Source organism: Lepidochelys olivacea (genome assembly GCF_965140295.1).
Source record: "Lepidochelys olivacea isolate rLepOli2 genome assembly, chromosome: 17".
NCBI lineage: Eukaryota > Metazoa > Chordata > Testudines > Cheloniidae > Lepidochelys > Lepidochelys olivacea.
Window position 1 is genome coordinate 22,061,673 of NC_140427.1, and position 22,325 is coordinate 22,083,997.

Below are 22,325 nucleotides of genomic sequence, written 5' to 3' on the forward strand. Positions count from 1 at the left end.
CCTAATTTCTGAGTCCCCTAGCTCACAAATGTTTATCCTAGAGCTGGGCTGGCCTCTTTTCTGCCCCCATGCTGTTGGCATAACCCATTGGCACTGAACAATAATTGCCTTATTAAATCCAAGGAGGCCTTTGGGCTCTAATGGCATTGTATGGGAGGTGTCAGCCAGTGATTTAAAACCATTGAGCTGCGGTTTGGCTGCCGTGTGCAGTCATCACAGTGCGGTGAAAATGTGAAGGTGCAGCCCATCTCCTCTGGGCTTTCCTGGAGTCTCAGAGCCATTTCCTGTAAAGGCCCTTTCGGGGCTAAGATAATCAGGGTTTAACAAGGGTTAACAAGCTTGGCCGCTGGGGCTGGGGCTGACCTCAGCCTGATGGTGCATGCATGCTGCAGCAATGAACAGATTAGAAATGTGTTGCTGGGTCCATCAATCCTTCTGCCCTTGGAAATGTACCGAGCGTTTTCTGTTCATTCCCCCTTCACCTTCCCCAGCCTGGAGGGAGGGGTAGGCTGTGATATCCTGAACGTTCCCTGTGGGGGACCTTATTCACAGGGGTAGGAAACCAATGAGGGAAGCAGGAAACTCAGGGGAGATAGATCTGGTGGCTGGCTCTTCAAGGATTTAGCTGGTAAATTCTTTCCCCTTCATTCTTAGTCTCAGCCACTCTTTGCATCAGTGATGGCCCCTCCCTCGCTAGGTGTATGGGGGAGGGGCCCCACCCTCCTGGATTCACCGTTTACCAGTGTGTTCGCCACTTGGCTTGAGGCACATGTCCGGGTACTGTTCCAAGGAGCAGAGCCGTTAGCTCTCTTCCCAGGATCCCCATCTTGAGTTGTATGGCAAGATAGCGTCCATGTAACTGAGGTCAAGGGCTGCCTTTCCCTCTCTGCATGGGATGCCTGGTGTGGAGCCACAAGTGATGGGCTCTGTTAAATGAAGGGAGCCACCTGCATCCTGCGACTGCCTGGATCTGCCTCAGCCATCAGAGTCCCCTCCCTTACGTCCCATTTCCTTCCAGGTTGAAAGATTTGTTCTGTCGCTCCAGCAACCTGCAGTACTTCAAACGGCTGATTCAGATCCCACAGCTCCCAGAGGTGAGACCCAAACGGCTTCGCTCTTGCCCGCACAGGCTAAGAGGGAGGGGCTGCAGTGACCATTGGCGTGACTAGGCAGTGGTGTCTAGTGGTTAGAACAGGGCCCTGGGAGTCAAGACTCCTGGGTTTTATTCACAGCTCTGGGCAAGTCAGTTAAACCCCAGCGTTGAATGCTGGGTGCCTGCAGCCAAGTCTTGGAAGCCATATTTGCACTTACAGGGGGGTTGCTTTTCAGAGATCCCTACTAGAGCTGGGCAAAATTTTGTTGGTAAAGAATAAATTCATTGAAAAATGTACTGGGAGGCACCAACACTATTCACTAACTCGGCCATCCTTTGTGCTAGAGAAGGGAGACGAAGCGCTGCCTCGTAGCATCGTAACGACCCCACTTGGGCTGCCTGGGGTGGTGCGGCAGGCAGATTTGGGCGCGTTGCGTCCCACAGAGCCGCTTTTCTCAAGATCCCGCCATCAGTTCTCCCTTTCCGCACTAGAATCCTCCCAACTTTCTGCGGGCCTCGGCTCTGTCAGAGCACATCAGTCCCGTGGTGGTCATCCCGGCTGAGGCCTCGTCCCCAGACAGCGAGCCCATCACCGATCTAGTGGAGATGGACACAGCATCACAACAGGTGAGCGCCTGGCCCCCTGGCATCAGTCTCTCTCTTTGAGCCCGCGATTGGCTCTGCCTATGTCTGGCAAGGTGTTCAGCTGCCAAGAGAAGTATGCCTGGCCTTTGCATGCCCTGCAGTGGCTCTGGGGCTGTATTGCCAGGGCTGTGATCTCAGGTCTCATAACATACTCAAGGCCTGGTGCGTGGTTGGCTGTATGACATATGGAAAAGCCAGGGCTCTTCAGGAAGCAGCATCACTGCTGCTTATTCCCATGGGCCTAGTACTGAGTTAGCGCCCTCGGGGGTGTTGTGCTGTCTGGCTAATAAGACATAAAACCAAGAGTCGGTGAAGAAATCTTAGGGGGTAATTCTGGTGTGCTGGCTAGTTGATGACTGGTTGTTTGCATTTGGCTTCCCCTGCATTTCCCCTCGAGTTCTAGATCCACATGACATGCTTCATTTCCTGTGCTAATACACCAGCCCAGAGGTGGCTCCACTTCAGTGGCAGGCGAAGTGGTTCCTACATCTCCAGTTAACATAATGGTTTTTGGGGGTGTGGGTGGTATATACATACCCGTAAGGTTGTTTATTTAGGCAGTACCATTTGGAGCAGACAATAGATTCCCCTAGTTGCAGCTCTTGGGTTTGAGTCTCTGCATCTTGGGGAGTCTCCTGCACCAGCATGGAGCACGGCCATTCTGAAGTGGTGGCATTTTAAACTCACTTTGCACTAGGATAAATGACTGCCTGGCTGCAGGGCAGCAAATTTGGCCCATTGCCTCTTGTAGTGGTTAATGGTGATACTTCACATGAAGAGACCAGGGGATTTCTGTCATGCCAGTAACTCCTTTGGCAGCTAGTGGTCAACTGCTGGTAAATGCAGCTAACTCTCACCACTACAAGTACCTCATAAGTAGCTGCTCCGCTTGCTGTTCCAGACAGGGTTGGCCTTCTGTCCGCCGCAGTCGTCTGTCTGTCCCAGTCAGACCCCATCTGGATCAGATTAGTTGCAGTACCCTGTTGTTTAATAAAGCAAGTAGAACTGCCCTAAGCTGGGTCAGGCTGCATAGAAGATAGGGGCCCATGGCTAATGGGAGCTGTCTGTCTGCAAGGGGAAGGGATAGCTGTCCCTTAGAGGGCGTGGGGCAGCTGCCAATCTTGCTAACGAGTGGGGTCCTGGTGTCTGGGGGAGGAGTCTGCCCTTGTGAGGGGGTGGGGCTGAGACGGGGGCGGGCAGGTGCCCAGTCCATGTGCAGTGTTTCTGGCCATGTACGGGGCGGTGGTAGATTTGACTCCAGGGATCTGTGTTTGTTTCCCCCTCCAGAGCATGTTCGACAATAAGTTTGATGACATCTTTGGCAGTTCGTTCAGTAACGATCCTTTCAATTTCAACAGTCAGAATGGAATGAACAAGGATGACAAGTGAGTGCTGGCTCAGGGGCCCCATCGCTGCTGGTGGGGCGTGTTCAGGGGAAGGAGCTGTGAATGCGGAGGCAAGGCTCGGTCCAGTTTTGTGGGGAAGGCCTGGGCCTCCCTTGCAAGAGGCATCCTGGGGTTGACGGGTGAGGGCTCTCCTGCCCTGGGGGTTCATCTGTGAAGGGTGCTGAGCAACGGGCTGAGCTCTCTGAGTCTGGGCTGGCTCTGCGATAGGAGCTTGATGCCTGGCCGTAGGCTGGAACCTGAGCGAGTGGGTTAGGAGCTGAAACACATAATCAGCAGCTGGCAATGTCCCCCGCACTTAGCACAGCGGAGCCTTGTGCAGCTCCTTGTGGTGTTATAGACAAGGAAAGTCTCCTCCAGCCCCAGACACTTGCCCTTGCAAGCTGGCAGTCAGCAGCGGCTGGACCTCGGTGGGTCATTTAGGAACATGGCTTGCCAGACAAGATCGGCCCAGGGCTCCATCCAGCCCAGTATCCTGTCTCTGACAATGCACAGCTCCAGCTGCTGCAAAGGATAAAACCCTGAAAGAGGCAGTGATTGGATAAGCTCCCCCAAGGGAGGTTCTCTCCTAACCCCAGTAGTTAGATCTGCTCACACCATGAAGCAGCTGGGCTTAGATCCTTTCCAGCTATTACAGCTCTTCTCTGTATTAATGTAGCAGTCCAACCCTTTTTTGCAACCTGTTTAGCTCTTGCCTTCAGTTCCATCTTATAGCAATGACTTCCACAGGCTAACAATGCATTGGAGGACACTATACTTCCTTTGAACGGTTTTAAATTGGCCACCTTTCAGTTCCATTGAATGCTCTCATGCTCTTGTGTTATGAGACTCAGGGAATAAAAGATCCCAACCTCCCTCCTCTGGACCAGTGGTTTTCAACCTGTGGTCCGCGGACCCCTGGGGGTCCACAGACTGTGCCTAAGATTTCCAAAGGGGTCCACACCTCCATTTGAAATTGGTTAGGAGTCCGCTGAAAACCACGGTTCTAGACCATTCGTTAGTTTGTATACCCCCATCCTATCCTCTCCAAAAGTAAGTATCCTCACACCTTCTTGTCAACTGTCTGAATGGGCCATCTTGGTTATCACTACAAAAGTTTTTTTCTTCTGCTGATAATAGCTCATCTTAACTAATTAGCCTCTTACAGTTTGTATGGAAACTTGCAACTTCTCTGTATGTATTGTGACAGGGTCAGGCCAGATGGCCACAGGAGAGTGATAGAAGGCAGATATATTAGCCCCAAGTTAAGTAGGTCCCTTTTCCCTGGGTAAGGTAACGGGGAAGGTTCCAGAACAATCAGGAACTTTCTGGAAACATTTAAGGCAGACAGGCTGATTAGAACACCTGCAGCCAATCAAGAAGCTACCAGAATCAATTAAGACAGGTAGGCTAATCAGGGCACGTGGGTTTAAAAAGGAGCTCACTTCAGTTTGTGGCGTGCTTGCAAGGAGCTGGGAGCAAGAGGTGCAAGAAGCTGAGAGTGGGAAGGCGTACCGCTGGAAGCTGAGAAGTACAAGGATTATCAGACATCAGGTCCTGTGGTGAGAGTAAAGAAGGTGTTGGAGGAGGCCATGGGGAAATAGCCCAGGGAGATGTAGCTGTCACGCAGCTGTTACAGGAATCACTATAGACAGCTGCAATCCACAGGGCCCTGGGCTGGAACCCGGAGTGGAGGGCGGGCCCTGGTTCCCCCCATGCCTCCGTTCCCCCAACTCCCTACTTGATACCGGAAGAGTTGACCTGGACTGTGGGTTCCACCAGAGGGGAAGGTCTCTGGCTTGTTCCCCAAACCACTAGATGGATCAGCAGAGACTGCAGGGATTGTTGTTCTTCCTTTTCCCCATGCTGGCCAGTGATGAGGCTAACTGAGTGAACGGCAGATTTGAGCCACAAAAGTGGCCAAACTGAGGGCTGCCGTGAACCTCTGAGGCAAGCAAATCTGCCAATAAGCACAGGACCCACCAAGGCAGAGGAGGAACTTTGTCACTGTGTGTGTGTGTGTGTGTGTGTGTGTATACACTTCTTACTATATGTTCCATTCTGTGCATCCGATGAAGTGGGCTGTAGCCCACAAAAGCTTATGCTCTAATAAATTGGTTAGTCTCTAAGGTGCCACAAGTCCTCCCGTTCTTTTTGCGGATACAGACTAACACGGCTGCTACTCTGAAACCTGTCTCTTTCTAAGGCAAACAGTTCTGTTCTTTCTCTCTCTCTCTCTTGATAAGAGAGCGTTCCAGGCTCCTGACCATTGCTCGTCCCTGAACCCTATCTTCTTCTGCAGTATTCTTTGAGACAGGGTAACCAGTGCTGTACGCAGGATCCCAGGGGAGGGCACCCCTGGGTTCATGTATTGGCCTCATAATATTTTTTGTGTAATTCCCATCTGATCCCCAAACCTCCTCTGCGTGGGGCGGCAGGGTCACGGGTTAAGGGGCACAGCATGGAGGAAGCAACTGGTGTCATTCTCCTTGCCAGGGACCGGTTGATCGAGCAGCTGTACCGTGAGATCAGTGCACTGAAGGAGGAGCTGGAGAACTTCAAGGCGGAGGTGACTGTATAGCCCATATTATTGACGTTAACCCAGTGTGCGGGCTGTGCGCTCTGTGGCCAGCAATGTGCAGATCTTGGACCTCACTGGTGCGATCACTGTGTCTCGGGGCCGGGTCAGACCTGGTAGCCCGAACATCGGATGGGAAACACACAGGGCGTGGTGCAGCTCCTCCCACTGAGTCACACTGAACCAGGGGCCCAGCATGGCTCCAGAGATGCCACCTTTCCAAGACCCTGGGGCTGTTACTCTCCCAGTTGCAGAGACCATTCCTGTGCCCAGGGCCTGCACCAGGGGCCGTATTTCTGCTCTGCCACCTTAGGGAGGAGTCGGGTTTCCTCACTGTCCCAGGGACACCCATGCTGTCAAGTGACAGCTGCTTAGACAACTGCCGGTCAGGCACTGGCTTATGCCGAGTGCTGTTGTTTTATAACTCCCCGCAGAATCCTTGCGTGCTGAGTGGCTGGTGCTTTTGTTAATGGGTTTGTTAGGAATTATGGGCCTTGGGCACTTTGATTGGCTGGCCCAGATCTAATTAGCAACAGCAGTGTAAGAGCTGGGCTTCAGATTGCCCCTTCGAAGGGCAGCTGGCGTCGAGGCAGCTGGGGCTAGAAGGGTGTTTGACCCACCCCAGCCCACCTCTCCCACTTGGTGACCTGCAGAGCCATCGTCTGGGTGTGCGGCTGAGGGGGCAGGTCAGCGAGCTGGAGGCAGAGCTGGCAGAGCAGCAGCACCTCAAACAGCAGGCCCTGGATGACAGCGATTTCCTGCGCACCGAGCTGGAGGAGCTGAAGAAGCAGTGGGAGGACACAGAGAAAGCACAGAGGAGCCTGACGGAGATAGAGAGTGAGGAGAGACCTCTGATCTGCTCGGGGGCTGCCCCCTGAGTCCCCAGCCCAGCCTCTTCTGCAAGAGTGGGGGGAGCTAGCAGCTTCTCCAGCCCCAGCTTCTATCAACAGGGAGCAGGGCAGGCTGGCTGTGGGGGGAGAGCCTGACCACTCCAATCCCAGGCTTCCTCAGCAGGGGGCGCTGCAGGAAGCGGGGTAGGCTGGGTTGGGGGGCAGAGTTCCAGGCCACTCCTGTCCCGGGCTTTCTCAGCAGGGAGTGCTGTTGGGACCCATGTTCAAGCCGGAATGGCTGTAGGAATGGGATCGCTCGTTTGCCCCAGTGAGATGGGATTTTCCTTTGGAGACGTCCTTGGCACGTGTGTTTCCAGGTCGCTCACCCCGTGGGTGTCTGTGTTGCAGGGAAGGCGCAGGCTAACGAGCAACGGTACACCAAGCTAAAGGAGAAGTACAGCGAGCTGGTGCAGAACCATGCTGACCTGTTGCGCAAGGTAGGGCCCAGTACCCCTCTCCTTCATTCCACCCCTGGCAAGCCTCCTGCTGGCTTTGTGTCGGTTTCGTGCCCAGGAGTAGCAGGGATCTGCCACTGTAGACCCATGGGTCATCGTGCCCTGTGGGGAGCCAGCTTTGTTATTCCGGAAGCTAGTGGGCGAAGATCCCCTGTGGGGAATCCTCTCCCCCTACACCACACCAGGGAACAGGATTTTGCTCTGAGAGCAGGATGGGGCAGAGGTGAGGCATCGGCCCTGTCCAGTGACTGGGTGGGTGACGAGCAGGGGCTGACGCAGCTGATGAGTTCTTGCTGATGTTCCCCAGAACGCAGAGGTTACCAAGCAGGTAACGGTAGCGAGACAGGCCCAAGGTGATGTGGAGCGGGAGAAGAAAGAGTTAGAGGACTCCTTCCAGCGCATGAGCGAGCAGGCCCAGAGGAAGGTGAGTCGGAGTGTGCAGAACGGAGCAGGGAAGGCCCAGAGCGTGGGAGTGTCAGCTGGGGGTGCTGGGTGGGTAGAGCCCAGCGTGAGGGAGTCTGTGCAGTAGAGATAGGTCTACAGTCTTGTGCCCGCGGGACGGTACAAGCGAGGAGTGAGAGGGGAGAAGGCTGCAGATTGGTGATGTGATCAGATCCTGAGCTCGCAGCTAAGGTCTCCAGTGGGTAACGAACAGCCCAGGGGCAGGGAGTGCCACCCTGTGATATGTACACTCAAGGGTTACTTCTGCTCTGTCTGCAGACTCAGGAACAGGCAGAGGTCTTGGAAACCTTGAAGAGAGAGCTCACAGCCAGCAAGCAGGAGCAGCAGGCCCTCCAAAGCACACTGAAATCCAGTTTGCAGGTGAGTGCATCAGTGATTTCCCTACACCCCCCCCAAATTTCCCCAACACCCCCCTCCCCAGTTTTGTGAACTAGTTACATGCCAATTTAGTGACTGTTTGGAAATTTGAATTGAAATTGAAACATTAATACACACTTTAAAAGCATATACAGTGTATGATAAAATATGTGTATCTGAAAAAGTATCATAGATTTGAAAAGTATGAACATAGACTAGCTTCCTTATACAGCTGTTGCTTTTATGACAATGTCAGGGCGTTCATTTCAGTGGTGTTGGCCAACCTAATAATTTCAAATGATTTGTAAGCAAAGTCTAAATGAGCTCTCCCTGATGAGCTAGTGATTAGCTGGGGCTGCAGGGGAAGGCTTCAGGACCAGATTGTATTTACATTCACACCTAATCTTCCTAGGTATCCAGCAAACAGAGCTGTGTTTCTCAAGTGATAGATTTTGGCTGGGGTTGGGTTACAAATCACTTGGATGGGGAGGGAAATGAAATGTTGTTCTAACTGTATGAGTAAAGGTCAGTAGAACTGTACTTCGCCTGTGCTGATTGAGGCCATCAAGAGAGAGGGTGGGGACCTGTCCCTCTCCACTGTTTAAAGACAGAGCTCATTAGGCTCCATAGATAGTCTTTTGTTCTGTTAAGTGACCATTGCAGCTGAAATCACTGATGATCAGGTCTAAGTGACAGGTTTCAGAGTAGCAGCCGTGTTAGTCTGTATTCGCAAAAAGAAAAGGAGGACTTGTGGCACCTTAGAGACTAACCAATTTATTTGAGCATGAGCTTTCGTGAGCTACAGCTCACTTCATCGGATGCAAGTGCTTAGTCCTGCTGTGGGGACAGTGTTTCTGTGGAAGACACAGCCCAGACTGCACTAGCTGCAAGGTTTCCCACACTGAGAGCTCAGCTGAAATCACTGAGAGCTGGGTGGAACCTCAAGAGACCAACTCACAGTGGCAGGTGGCAGCAGAAGGTGACTGCGTAGAGCCATTGGTAACAGAATGGTGGAGTGAACGGTGGCACAACGAACAGCAGTGGCCAGAGTGAACAGTGAGCAGCTGGAGGAACGAGCAGGGTGCCTCCTTGCCCCCCACCTGGGAGGTGTACTCACGTGAAAGCACCTCTGAATTCTGATTCTCCACTGACCAAGGACAACATGGGTGAGTGGGGTGCGGTGGAGAGAAAAGTGAGGGGCACGTTAAATAAACATTTGTTTGTTGGACTATATTTTAGTGACTTTGCTCCAGAATGCTAGACTTGTGACTGGGAATGGAAACTTATATAAATATGTTTCCTAGTAGGCCAAGATTTTTAAAATGCATTATTTGCCAAGGTTGTTTCTCACATCTGAGAGGTCATTATGTTGTGGAGTTTCTGTACTAAACATTTTTTTTTATTATTACTTTTTACATAAGAATGGTCCTACTGGGTCAGACCAATGGTCCATCTAGCCCAGTATCCTGTCTTCCAACAGTGATCAAGGCCAGGTGCTTCAGAGAGAATGAACAGAACAGGTCATCAAGTGATCCATCCCCTGTTACCCATTCCCAGCTTCTGGCAAACAGGCTAGGGACACTCAGAGCATGATATTGCATCCCTCCCCATCCTGGCTAATAGCCACTGATGGACCTAGCCTCCAGGAATTTATCTAGTTCTTTTTTTAACCCTGTTATAGTTTTGGTCTTCACAGCATCCGCTGGCAAAGCGTTCCACAGTTTGACTTTATGTTGTGTGAAGAAATACTTCCTTTAGTTTTTTTTAAAATCTGCTGCCTATTAATTTAATTGGGTGACTGCTAGTTCTTGTGTTATGTGAAGGATTAAATAACATTTCCTTATTCACTTTCTTCACACCAGTCAAGATTTTATAGACCTCTATCATATCCCCCCTTAGTCATCTCTTTTCTAAGCTGAAAATTCCCAGTCATTTTAATCTCTCCTCCTGTTTCTGTCCCTAATCATTTTAGTTGCCCGTCTCTGTACCTTTTCCAATTCCAATATATCTCTTTTTGGGATGGGGTGACCAGATCTGCACACAGTATTCAAGATGTGCACGTACCATGGATTTATATAGAGGCAGTATGATAGTTTCTCTTATTATCTATCCCTTTCTTAATGCTTCTGAACATTCTGTTGGCTTTTTTGACGGCCGCTGCACACTGAGTGGATGTTTTCAGAGAACTATCCACAATGACTCCAAGATCTTTCTTGAGTGGTAACAGCTAATTCAGACTCCATCATTTTGTATGTATAGTTGAGATTGTTTTCCAATGTGCGTTACTTTGCATTTATCAACACTGAATTTCATCTGCCATTTTGTTGCCCAGTCACCCAGTTTTGTGAGATCCCTTTGTAGCTCTTCGCAGCTTGCCTGGGACTTAACTATCTTGAATAGTTTTGTATCATCTGCAAATTTTGCCAGCTCACTGTTTACCCATTTTTCCAGATCATTTATGAATATGTTGAACAGTAATGGTCCCAGTACCGACCCCTCAGGGACACCACTATTTATCTCTCTCCATTCTGAAAACTGATCATTTAATCCTACCCTTTGTTTCCCATCTTTTAGCCAGTTACTGATCCATGAGAGGACTTCCCTTTTATCCCACGATGGCTTACTTTTCAAAAGTCAACTTCAATTAAATACATTTTTTTTAAATTTATATTTTTTTAGAAATGTAGACCTGTTATATGTTTTGGTGTAACTTGCATTATTCTCATGTTAAATTTGCATTATCCTAACAAAACATTTACTTTATTCATATCTCTTTTATATGTTGCAGGTCAAAGTGAAAATGAAAAGACAAAAAAACAATACAGCAATTTTTCCACTCAAAGGCCTCAAAAACTAACCAAGGTGAAGAACACATCAAGAACCAAGAATACATCAACATGTCATCTGAAGGTTCAAGTGGTATATCTACATCCGACCAGCCCGAAGCACAAATACAGCTACCTATTGAAGAAACAGCGTCTCCAAAACCTAAAGGCAGTTCCCAATGTTTGTCGGTCAAAGTGTTCCCATTTATTGAAGTTACAAAAGATGGCTACTGGTGCACCTCTTGCAAAAAGTTTACGAAGAAGGAAAGCTTCCCAATGGCATTTTGGGGTGTATATGTAGGAGCATTGCCAGCAGATGGAGGGACGTGATCGTTCCCCTCTATTCGACATTGGTGAGGTCTCATCTGGAGTACTGTGTCCAGTTTTGGGCCCCACACGACAAGAAGGATGTGGAAAAATTGGAAAGAGTCCGGCGGAGGGCAACAAAAATTATTAGGGGACTGGAACACGTGACTTATGAGGAGAGGCTGAAGGAACTGGGATTGTTTAGTCTGCGGAAGAGAAAAATGAGGGGGGATTTGATAGCTGCTTTCAACCACCTGAAAGGGGGTTCCAAAGAGGATGGATCTAGACTGTTCTCAGTGGTAGCTGATGACAGAACAAGGAGCAGTGGTCTCAAGCTGCAGTGGGGGAGGTCTAGGTTGGATACTAGGAAACACTATTTCATCTGGAGGGTGGTGAAGCACTGGAATTGGTTACCTAGGGAGGTAGTGGAATTTCCTTCCTTAGAGGTTTTTAAGGCCCGGCTTGACAAAGCCCTGGCTGGGATGATTTAGTTGGGGATTGGTCCTGCTTTGAGCCTGGGGGTTGGACTAGATGACCTCCTGACGTCCCTTCCAACCCTGATATTCTATGATTCTATGATAATTGGTAAAAGTGGAGGAGCTTGGTTTGTCAAACTGATCAGCAAAGCCAATGCTGACAAACTACATGAAAAGGCTGCAAAACACCAGGACTCTGGAGTGCATCAACATGCAGAAAGCCTTATAAGCCCACTTTCAAAGCCAATTTTAGAAGTACTTAATGAGGCTGTTAAGAATGCTGGAGACACAACACAGTTCATGCGAACAAACATGGCTGTGGCATCCTACTTTCTATTTAAGCAAGAGATACCACACGCTACAAACTGGAGGCCAATGTGAAGTGCACTGTCACTTGTTCATCCTGAAGCTGAACACTGGTTCCGAACAAGACCAGCAAATGCTCACTGTCTTTCTGCAAGAAACTCAACTGACTGACTAGAAGCATGCGGTGCAACAGTGAAAGACTCAACAGCTGAAAAAGTGAACTCTCTCACCACATTCAAAAAGTTTGCATACATGGCTGATGAATGCACCAATGCAAATGGGCATCAAGTATTAAGTCACTGTGTACGTTATCTTGATGTCAGGGGTAGGCCAGTAGATGCATTTCTAGATGTTCAAGTTATAGAAGACACATTGGCTGCATCTGTGATAACCCACATCTTAGAAGAGTTAAATGCTTGTCAGTTGGACCCCAAACAGATGGCTGCTTGTGCATTTGATGGAGGTGCAAACTTCTCTGGAAGACATGGTGGAGTACAAGCTTTTCTCAGAGAAAAGTGTAACCCTAATCTCTCCTATACACACTGCAGAGGCCATCTACTCCAACCAGCGCTAGTACGAGCTGCAGAATCTTCAAAAGACATTTAAAAATTTAATGTCTTCATTATATTCTTTTTTCAGCAAGAGTCCAAAAAGATTGAATATCTTGGAAAATATAGAAGATACACTGGACTGAAGTTCAAATTAGTCCAACCTGGGAAAACCCGCTGGATTTCTCATGAGCAATCCTTGGCTGTTGTCTTAAAATTACTCCAGCCATTATTACTGGCTTTGGAAAGTATCTACCAAGATGGGATGGATCTAAGTAGTGAGGCTGGTGGATTACTTTTGCTACTACGTTCAGAGAAGACTATTGCCATTCTCTCTCTTGTAAATCTACTGTTGAAACCACTTTGGTCATTAAACAATGCCATCCAGGCATCTGCTACAACAGTAGTAGATCTTTGTCCAGCAATAGAAGCTACATTGGATCAATCAGAGAGCTATGATTTAATTGGGGATCGGTCCTGCTTTGAGCAGGGGGTTGGACTAGATGACCGCCTGAGGTCCCTTCCAACCCTGATATTCTATGATTCTATCTATTGAAAAAGTACTGGAAGAAGCAAAGACTTCAGTCCAGAAGTTGACTAATGAAGGCATTTATATTGAATCCTTAAGTGAAGAAGACAGAAGTGTTTAAGACAACTGAAAAAATACACCGACTTGATTCTTAAAAATCTGCACCAGCGACTTCTAGGTTCTGCTCAACCTCTGCATAGCTTTTACAGATCCCTGTCCTATAAAACACCGACAGTTGAGTGGAGTGAGGCACTACCAGCAATGGGGCTGCCGTGTGCTCAGGACAGAATAGAGAATTTGAACACAAGAGTGGAATATCATACGACGAATGAATGAATATTTGACTTCAACTTCTTTTTTATCATTACTAGTGGCTCGACCTGATCTTTGTGCTCTGTTTCCTGGGATGAAAGAAATAGGAATTCATCTCTTGCTACTCCCAGTCACAACAGCTACAGCTGAGCGTTCTTTTTCATCATTGAATAGAATTTTGTGTTCTGAAAGAAGTCGCCTTCTGCCTGATTATGTGAATGAACTAATGAGCATATCAATTGAAGGAGTGGAACTACCGGACACACGAGAAGCCACCAAAGATGAACGCATGGCATTCCAGAAGTTCATTAACAGAGTTGTGCAAAAGTATAACAAGAAACCAAGAAGGATGTAGACGTAGTGCTTCATAGAAGGCTTGAGTAGCCAACTTTAATTTGTGTGATGATGTTAAAACATGAGTTAAATCTAATAAAATGGTCATGAAACGTTTTTCAGTTTTTACTATGGTGCCATACAGCCCACCTTCACCCTCACAGTCTCACCGCTCATCAGCCCTGACAACCCCCCCTGTAAATTCGAACACCCCCCCCCATTTCAATTCTTGGGGAAACCACTGGAGCGCGTGCTTCCCCCAGTGAGATCTCCCTGGTTGGGAGCTTGCTGCTTGTGGAGCAGCAGTGGAAGTGGGTATCTTCTGGTAAGTCTGGGTGGGCTCAGCCTGCCAGCAGGACAGGCTGACGTCACATCGCAGGCGGCAGGAACTCGCTTTCCCAGCACACTGGGCTCTGAGGTGGTTTAATTTTGGAATATAGTAGGGGAGGAGGGATCCCGGAATGAGGGTGCTTGGTCCACCCTCATCTTTTCTCTTCCCCATTCCTCCCTCTGTTCCCTTTGCCCTGCAGTCGGAGGCAGAGCGTAGCACCAAGACAGCGGGCTTGGAGCAGGAGAGGGACACCTTGGTGGTGGCAGTGGCCCAGCGCAGCCAGGAGGTGGCGTCGTTGCAGGCCGAGCTGCAGCAGCTAAAGGACACTCTGGACAGCGAGAAGGAGAGCAGCAGCAGAACGCTGGAGACACTGCAGATCCAGCTGGGAGAGAAGGTACTGCTGTCTGCCAGTTTGGGGATGCCCGAGGTGGACAGCAACATGGCAACAGCCACACTCCATCCCCTGAGCACCCGGGCACCCCGACTTCCCCCAGTGCATTGGCCGGAGTCCCAGGGCAGCTCTTGTGTGAAATGCAGTAGCCCTAAGGCTGTGGAGCTGTGATGCATGGAGGCTGCACGTCCCAGCATGCAGTGCTGTTGGACTCCTCCTGGCTTGGCTGCTCGGGTCAAGATGGAGCATTGCATGCTAGGAACTGATAGCCCCAAAACTCTTCTTCCTTAAATGGAAAGATTAGGGGAACACCCCATGGCTGTGGTGTTTTAGTCCCCTTCTGCCCCCTTTCCTCCTGCTGGAAGGAACTGGAGCCAGAGCAGCCAGATACGGCCCTTACTCTTTCGATTACATGGCTCTGGCATGTCAGTGGGCTTGCCGTTCTTGACCAGAGCTGCCAGGGTGTCCTGGCTGCAGCTTGGGAAGGCCCTGAGCTCTCTCCTCTCTTTGTGTGTCCTTCAGGAGAGCCGTGAGCAGGCCCTTCAGCAGCGGCTCCTGGACGAGCAGTTTGCCTTGCTGCAGTGCACGGTGCAGGAGGCAGAGCAGATAGTGCAGGACTCCCTGAACCGACTCGATGACCCCACCCACATCAGCTGCACGAGCTCCGCAGGTATGGCCTAGCTGCCTTGCCGTAAGGGTTGGGCTGGCTCCTCCCTCTGTTCTGGGTGTATCCAGCTGCACTGACCTCTGACTGCTCACACACAAGGGGCAAAAGCTCTTATTAATTCAGGATTGGGTGCCATTCGGGGGGAACCGGCCCAGAATTCAGTCTCAGCGTTTGGCTAGCCACTTGCCTCCCCTAGGAGCTGCTGAGGATAAACCCTCAGGATTGCTCCCTGGCAGCTAAACTGGCCTAGAGCTAGTGCCACTGACTGCAGCTTCCGGGGTAATAACCCCACTCCCCCTCACTCAGGCAGTGCTTGGCCAGTGCCAGGCATTTCAGGGGTGTCTCACCAAGTGTTCCATAGCGTGCACATACAGACCCGTGTGCGTCCAGTAAACTGAGTCCGTTACGTTCGGGGTGTGTCCCAAGGAATCATTTGCTGTCCCTCCCTAAAATCTTCAGCACAGATGAGTGCAAAGGCTACTCCTAGGGTAATTCTGCACCCCTGCATATGCGCAGAATTCACGTTCCCCGCAGATTTCTTTGCTTCCCCGCAAAAAAAATGACTTTCTGACAGGGAAGCAGCAGGAACAGTCACACCCCACTCCCTAGCTGTACAGGTACATCGTTTCAGACACCCGGAACAGCCAGTGGAGAGGTAAATCACCGCAGGGCTGGGGACACCCCAGCCAGTGGCTCCTACCTTGAGCCAGGATCAGCTGCTAGTCTCGGCTGGGCGGACGGGACTTCCTCTTCCCCTGCAAGGAATAGCTAGAGCTGTGTCAGACCCACCCCCAAAAACCTCTCCCAGCTCCAGGAAGTTCAGCAACTTCCTGTTTGCTGCCCTCATGTCTCCTCAGCTGCAGGGGGTGGGGTCACTGTATGGGGAGCTGCTCCCCCATCCATCCAACCCCCATGTATCCAGACCTCCCATACCCAGACACCCCCACCAAGCCTCACCCCTTACACCCAGAACCCCTGTAGCTCTCTCTACCCGAACCCCACCCCACGGAACCTCAACCCCTGCATCTGGAGCCCACCTGCACCCAGACCCCCTGCCTCCTGACCCCCAACTAGCTGCACCCAGACTCCTACCCCATGAAGCCCCACTCCCGCAACACCCAGACCCAGCTGCTGAGACCCTCATACATAGACCCCTCCACTGAGCCCCAGCCACCTTCACCTGGAAGCCCCTGCAGAGTCCCATTGCACCTGGGACCCCCCCACCCCCCAGTGAGCCTCTGTGTATCCAGATCCCCCCACACCTATACCCCCACTGAGCTGCCTGCACCCAGGTTGTCCCACACAGAATCTTCTCACCCCACACCTGGATCCCCCCACACTGAGCCCGTCCACACTTGGATCCTCCCTGGCTGAGCCTGCCTGCCCCACACTTGGTGCGCCTGGCGCAGGGAGACAGGACCCCAAGGTGTTTCTGGGTCAGGTGCAGGCTTTGTGCTGTGTTAGGGTCGGGTGCAGCCTCACTGCTGAGTCTGTGTCCGGGGGATTGGGGAGCTACAGGGTGATCTTCCGCCTACATGCAGCCAGTGGCCTGTGCTCCCCACTGCCATGCTGGTGCCTCTGCATTTATTTATTGACAAATAAAACTTGCAGAATTTTAAAATATTGTGTGCAGAATTTTTAATTTTTTGGTGCAGAATTTTTATATTTTTTTTTTGTGCAGAATGCCCTCAGGAGTAAAAGGCATTTGCCTGGCAGGAGGGGGCTCCGGCCATAGTGTGGGGATTTGGCTGAGGGCAGAAATCGGGAAGCCAGGAGTAGGGACTAGGTTGGGAGCTCTCAGGAGCTCTTTGCTCATATTCTGCCCCAGCCTACAGGGAAGGTTGGGATGACCGTCCTTCCTGTGATGGAGTCGTCCCGTCCCGTCCCGTCCCCCACCCCCGCACACACACACACGCATCCCCACCGCCCCACACACACACACACACACTGGGGAGCCCTGCCAGAGGCGACATCTCCTCAGGGCTCCTAGTAACTCTTCTGGAGAGCAAACGTTTTGCCTTTGGAAAGGACCCCAATGCACTGAAGTCCAGTATTCCCAGAGGTGGCCAGACTCCCCGCAGGCCTTTCCCTTTGGCCTCGCTCCAGAGCGCCCGCACCGAGTGCCGTGCTCTGCTCCGGGGGTGGCAGGAGCAAGATGCAGCCAGCTGGCCCTGCCGTGCTGCCTCCATCTCCGCTGGTTTTGAGGGGGTTTCGTTGTGTAACTGGGGCAACGAGTGACTGGGTCCCAGAGCCCAGCCCCTCTGGACAGCACTCTGCATCGCTCAGTCGGGGGCTTAGAGTGGCTCAGGGGCAGGCTCTGCCGGGAGCCCCTTGGGCAGGTGTTGGCAGCAGGCAGATGGGCAGGGGGTGAGTCTGTGTGTAGCCCCGGAGGCTGCGCAGACTGCTGAGTTCCTTCCGGGTCTCTCTTGTGCGTGCAGATTATCTCCTGAGCAGAACGTTGGCTGCCTCCGACTGCATAGAGCGGCTTCAGGGCGTGCATGGCAAATACCTTTCCAACCGCTCAGGTGAGAGAGCTGCCGGGGCCCTGAGCCCCCTCACTGCGGGCTCACCGTGCACCTTCCTCTGCACGCCATCGGCAAGGGCTACTCGGGGCTGAGGAGTGCTGGCAGAGCAAACTGTGGGGGCTTCCACAGGGATCCGGCCTCCCTCCAGAAGATCCCATCCTCTCTCCTTACGGATGTGCCAAGCCTCAGACCCCGCAGCCCACAGGCCAGCCCTGTGTGTGAGGGACACAGCGCCCCCTCTTGGAACCCTGCACTCAGCGTGTCACACCAAGCACTTGACCCTTCCCACAGCACCCAAGAAGCAAAGCAACAGCAGCCCTTGGCTCCCCTGGCCGCAGCCGGGCAAGAGCAAGCTCAGCTCCAGTGCAGAGTGTGAGAAACTGAGTCCAGAGGGGGCTGGGCTGTAGTTCCCAAAGCCATAGCCGTGCCAGGGCGCAGTGAGGCCGCAGGCAGTGGGGCTGCACACGCCCTCTGTGCCTGTACTGACCTGATACTGAGGCCGGCGTGCGCATGCATGGCTGCTGCGGACATCATCCTGGGAAGGGGATCTCTGAGCTGCGGTGAGCGAGGGCTCAGGGCTGGGTCTGCGCCTGGCTCTGGTGCCCTGAGGGAGTAAGGAACATACCTGCTCAGCTCCCTTTGAATCTGACCCTCTCAAACCTGCAAGTCTTGTTTGCCCAAGGGACTGAGAGGGCAGCGATGGGGCTGGCTCAACCGCTGAGGTGGCCAGTGACTTAGCAGGGGCCGTCTCCCCCTTCTGTCTCCCTTGCCTGCAGATGTAAGCAGCCTGCTGCCGTGCGTGGCCCTATTTGCCCACCTCATCAGTGACACCATCTTGCAGGGCAGCGCCACCTCCCACATGGTCCCTATGGAGCCTGCTGACTGTAAGTATCCCCGCCGGGGCAAGGGGGCTGGGGCTGTTCCCGCTGCACGCTCCTGCCTTCCTCAGCCAGCTCTTGCCTTTGTGGCCTGGTTTCAGTGCTGTCAGAGACGTGTAAGCAGTGCGGGAGCGAGGCCCTGCGCTACCTTGGTGCCCTGAAAGAGGAGGCCTCCCTGGGGGGCGCTGACTGCACCGCCGTGAGAAACTGCCTGAGCCAAATCAGCGCCATCGGAGAGGTGAGAGGGCTGGAACGAGCTGGAGTCAGACCCCTCTCTGGGCAGGGGGCCTGTTTCGTATTGAGCAGCTGCAGCCTAGGACAGGGCCATAGGAGACTGACTGCTCCAGAGTGGGCCATAGGCATGCAAGGGCAACAGGCATGGTTGGGAGGATCCCTCTGGGGCGGGGGCGAGGGTCTCTGAGAGAGGCAGACCCCAGAGGCTGTGGAACTGCTCAGGAGATACGGTCCAAAAGGGGAACTCCTGGGGTATGCATCTGCCCTGCTCTGTGCCCCGTTGGGATGGCTGCCCTGGCAGGCTGGGGGCTGTGTTAGTGTGTGTGGCCTGCTTTTTAGCCCTCCGCTGCCCCTTTCTGCTCGGGCCATTCACTCTCCCGAGTTCTTCTCCCAGGAGCTTCGGCCCAAAGGCCTGGACGTTGAGCAGGAGGAGCTGGGGGACCTGGTGGACAAGGAGATGGCAGCCACGTCAGCCGCTGTCGAGACAGCAGTTGCCAGGATAGAGGTGAGACAAGAGAGTGGCTGGAGGGGTGGGGAGCTGTTCCTTGTCTGGCTTCACTCCCAGCAACCCCTGCTCTGCGGTGATTCAAACCAGCAGCCCCGGGGTCACCAAAGTAACACAGCAAGTGCCATGCAGATGCCACAGGGCAGACTCCAGCCAGTCAGCAGCCCACAGTGGGTAACCGAAAGCTGCATCACCAGGAGCCTCCCAGATTCCTGCTTGTCTCAGGAGATCGCTGACCAGCCAGACGTGGAGGGCAGCTGCCTGGCAGCCCTCAGCTGTGGTTGTTGCAGCCAGGTGATGTCAGTGGCTGGAATCTGGTATGTTCCCTTGTGGGCCCGGACCCACTGTGGCCCCACAGGCTAATGCTGCACTGGGAGAATCAGAGCCATTGAAGGGCTGCTCCAGACCCATCTCCTGTCCCCTCAAGCTCTGGTCAGGTGTGCTGCACGGTGCCGACAGCTCAGGACAGTGCTTGCAGATGGAGCTGTGCAGTAGAGCAGTGGGGCGAGGGAATGCGGCTCGCAGGCCCTTGCCGTGGGCTTTCAGTCACAGTGCCGGGAGCTGGTCCCCGTGTGGGGTGATAGGGGCGCTGCGGTTGGGCTTGGTGATCGGTGAGGATCTGCATTGTCCTGTGTAACCAGGTGTCCGCGCACACCCTGACCATGAGTTTCACACCATGGCTCTGTTGCTCTCAACAGGATATGCTGAGCAAGTCTCGGGCTGGGGACACCGGGGTCAAGCTGGAGGTCAATGAGAGGTAAGTACAAAGTCAAGATCTACCCCGCTTGCTGTCTGCAGTCAGAGCGGCTCCGTGGGCTGGTGCCATGAGCACAGAAACTGCAGGGTTCTAACGCCGAGCCCACCGCTGACTTGCAGGGGGGCTGCAAACAGAGATTGTGGCCCTGGCCGGGCGCCCAGCGTGGCTGGGAGGACTCCCGCCTGTGAAGCGCAGTGAAAGGGCTGATTCATGCTGAGCAACAGTAAAACCATTAAAACATCACAGTCAAGCAGTGAAAGCAAAGGAAGATGCTAAATACAACAGGGGGAGGGGTCAGCGGTGCTTGTAGTAAAGACAAAAATGCTTGGGATTTTCCCACGACCTCGCTATGTTCCAGGGACAGCGGGGAGGCTGTTATGGGGAGCGTGCTCCTCCCACCCCGCAGGCCCACCGCCCTGTGTTGCAACGCTGGTACCACTGCGAGGCACGCGGTATCCAAGCCCCGATGCCCACGCAGCCATGCAGGTAGCCGCGGTCTCTTGTGTGCTGTTTGAGGGAGAGCCCTGTGTTTGCCGGCAGCACTGGCTGTGGGGCAGCTCCCCACGCAGGGCACCAGAACAAGGCCTAGGCACCCTCGACCCAATGGGGAGTTCCACCCCGAGGGAACAAGCGCGCACCCTCAGAGCGCCCGCCCACCGGAGCCCTTCTCGCTCGCAGCAGGCTGAGGCCAGAGGGCACCGAGGAGCCCATCGTGTAGGGAGGGTGATGTTGCTGGGTGCTCACCCTCTGAGTGGGCGGTGCTTGGGAGAGTTGTGCCCAGCAGAGGAGCCCCATGAGCTCTGTCTTTCCTGCCAGTTTAGCTGTTCAGGGAGGGGAGTCTGTGGAGCCATGAGGGTGTGAATGGGAATTAGCTTTGTACCTAGTCATAGAAATGTGGGACTGGAAGGTCTTCTAGTCCAGCCCTCTGCACTGAGGCAGGACCACGTAAACCTAGACCAGCCCTGACAGCAGTTTGTCCAACCTGGTCTTAAAACTCCAGTGTCAGGGATTCCACAACCTCCCTTGGAAGCCAATTCCCTGAGAGTTAGAAAGATTTTCCTAATACCAAACCTAAATCTCCCTGGCTGCAGGTTAAGCCCATTGCTTCTTTTCATTCCTTCAATGGATGGAGAATGACTGATCACCGGCCTCTTTATAGCAGCCCTTAATGTATTTGAAAAATATATTAGGTCCCCCTCAGTCTCCTTTCCTCCAGACTAAACATGCCCAGTTTTCTAACCTTTCCTCACACGTCAGGTTTTCTAAACCTTTGAGCATTTTTGTTGCTGTCCTCTGGACTCTCTCCAGTTTGTCCACATCTTTCCTAAAGCGTGGGGCCCAGAACTGGACACAGCGCTCCAGCTGAGGCCTCCCCAGTGCTGAGCAGAGAGGGAGAATTACCTCCTCTGTCTTAGATACAAGACTCCGGTTAAAACATCCCAAAAGGATATTCGCCTTTTTCACAGCTCTGTCACATTAACTCATATTCAGTTTATGACCCACTGTAACTGCAGGTGCTTTTCAGCACTGCTGCCACCTAGCCAGTTACTCCCCAGTTTGTAGTTGTGTATTTGACTTTTCCTTCCTCAGTGCCGTACTTTGCACTTGTCCATATTGAATTTCATCTTGTTCATTTCAAACCAGTTCTCCATTTTGTTTTGAATTCTAATCCTGTTGTCCAAAGTACTTGCAACCCCTCCCAGCCTGGTATCATCTGCAGGTTTTATAAGCATCCTCTCCTCTCCATTATCCAAGTCATTAATGCAAATATTGATAGTACCAGACCCAGGACTGACTCCAGTGGGACCCCATTAAATATGCCCTCCCAATTTGACAGCGAACCATTGCTAACTGCTCTTAAAAATGACTTGCTTACAAAATCAGACATAAAAATACAAAAGTGTCACTGCCACACTAGTACCGGGAAATTGTTACTTTCTCCTTTTGTCCGTATGAAATTTTAGTCTGTACTGACTTCACTAGTGCTTTTTATGTAGCCTGTTGTAAAACTAAGCAAATAACTAGATGAATTGATGGACCCCTGGAATTCCTCTGTGTACCCCCAGGGGCACACGTACCCCTGGTTGGGACCCGCTGCTCTAGTTTGCTTAGGAGAATGTCATGTGGGACTGTGTCAAAAGCCTGACCCAAATCGAGATGTATCAAATTTACTGCTTCCCCCATACCCATTAGGCCAGTAGCCCTGTCAGAAAGGACATTCGATTGGTTTGGTGTGATTTATCCATGACACATCCATGCTGGCTACTTCTTATAATCCTAGTGTCCTCTAGGTGCTTACAAATGGATTGTTTAATAATTTGTTCCAGTATCTTTCCAGGTATTGAAGTCAGGCTGACTGGTCTGTAATCCCCCAGGTCCTCTTTGTTCCCCTTGTTAAAGCCAGATGCTATATTTGCCCTTCTCCAGTCCTCGAGGGGCCTCTTCCCCAGGAGTTCTCGAGAATAATCCTGATGGTTCCATGCTTGCTTCAGCTGTTTCCTCAAGTGCCCTAAGATGAATTTCATCAGGCCCTGCCAACT

At 52.1% G+C, this 22,325-nt stretch overlaps 1 protein-coding gene across 3 annotated transcripts in view; it reads left to right on the forward strand.

Annotated features, from left to right (window-relative positions):
• Positions 1-22,325, forward strand: part of HIP1 (huntingtin interacting protein 1) — a 171,748-nt gene that overhangs the window by 142,084 nt on the left and 7,339 nt on the right. For 2 of the 3 annotated variants that reach the window (XM_084650866.1, XM_084650867.1), the window contains exons 10-24: positions 1,019-1,094; positions 1,586-1,720; positions 3,026-3,123; positions 5,617-5,689; positions 6,352-6,535; positions 6,937-7,025; positions 7,351-7,467; positions 7,764-7,865; positions 14,028-14,222; positions 14,742-14,889; positions 17,325-17,411; positions 18,188-18,295; positions 18,391-18,527; positions 18,918-19,028; positions 19,727-19,785. In XM_084650866.1, the coding sequence (XP_084506992.1) occupies positions 1,019-1,094; positions 1,586-1,720; positions 3,026-3,123; positions 5,617-5,689; positions 6,352-6,535; positions 6,937-7,025; positions 7,351-7,467; positions 7,764-7,865; positions 14,028-14,222; positions 14,742-14,889; positions 17,325-17,411; positions 18,188-18,295; positions 18,391-18,527; positions 18,918-19,028; positions 19,727-19,785 (1,719 nt within the window). The remainder of the gene's footprint in view (positions 1-1,018; positions 1,095-1,585; positions 1,721-3,025; positions 3,124-5,616; positions 5,690-6,351; positions 6,536-6,936; positions 7,026-7,350; positions 7,468-7,763; positions 7,866-14,027; positions 14,223-14,741; positions 14,890-17,324; positions 17,412-18,187; positions 18,296-18,390; positions 18,528-18,917; positions 19,029-19,726; positions 19,786-22,325) is intronic. The other variant, XM_084650868.1, reaches the window with a different exon arrangement.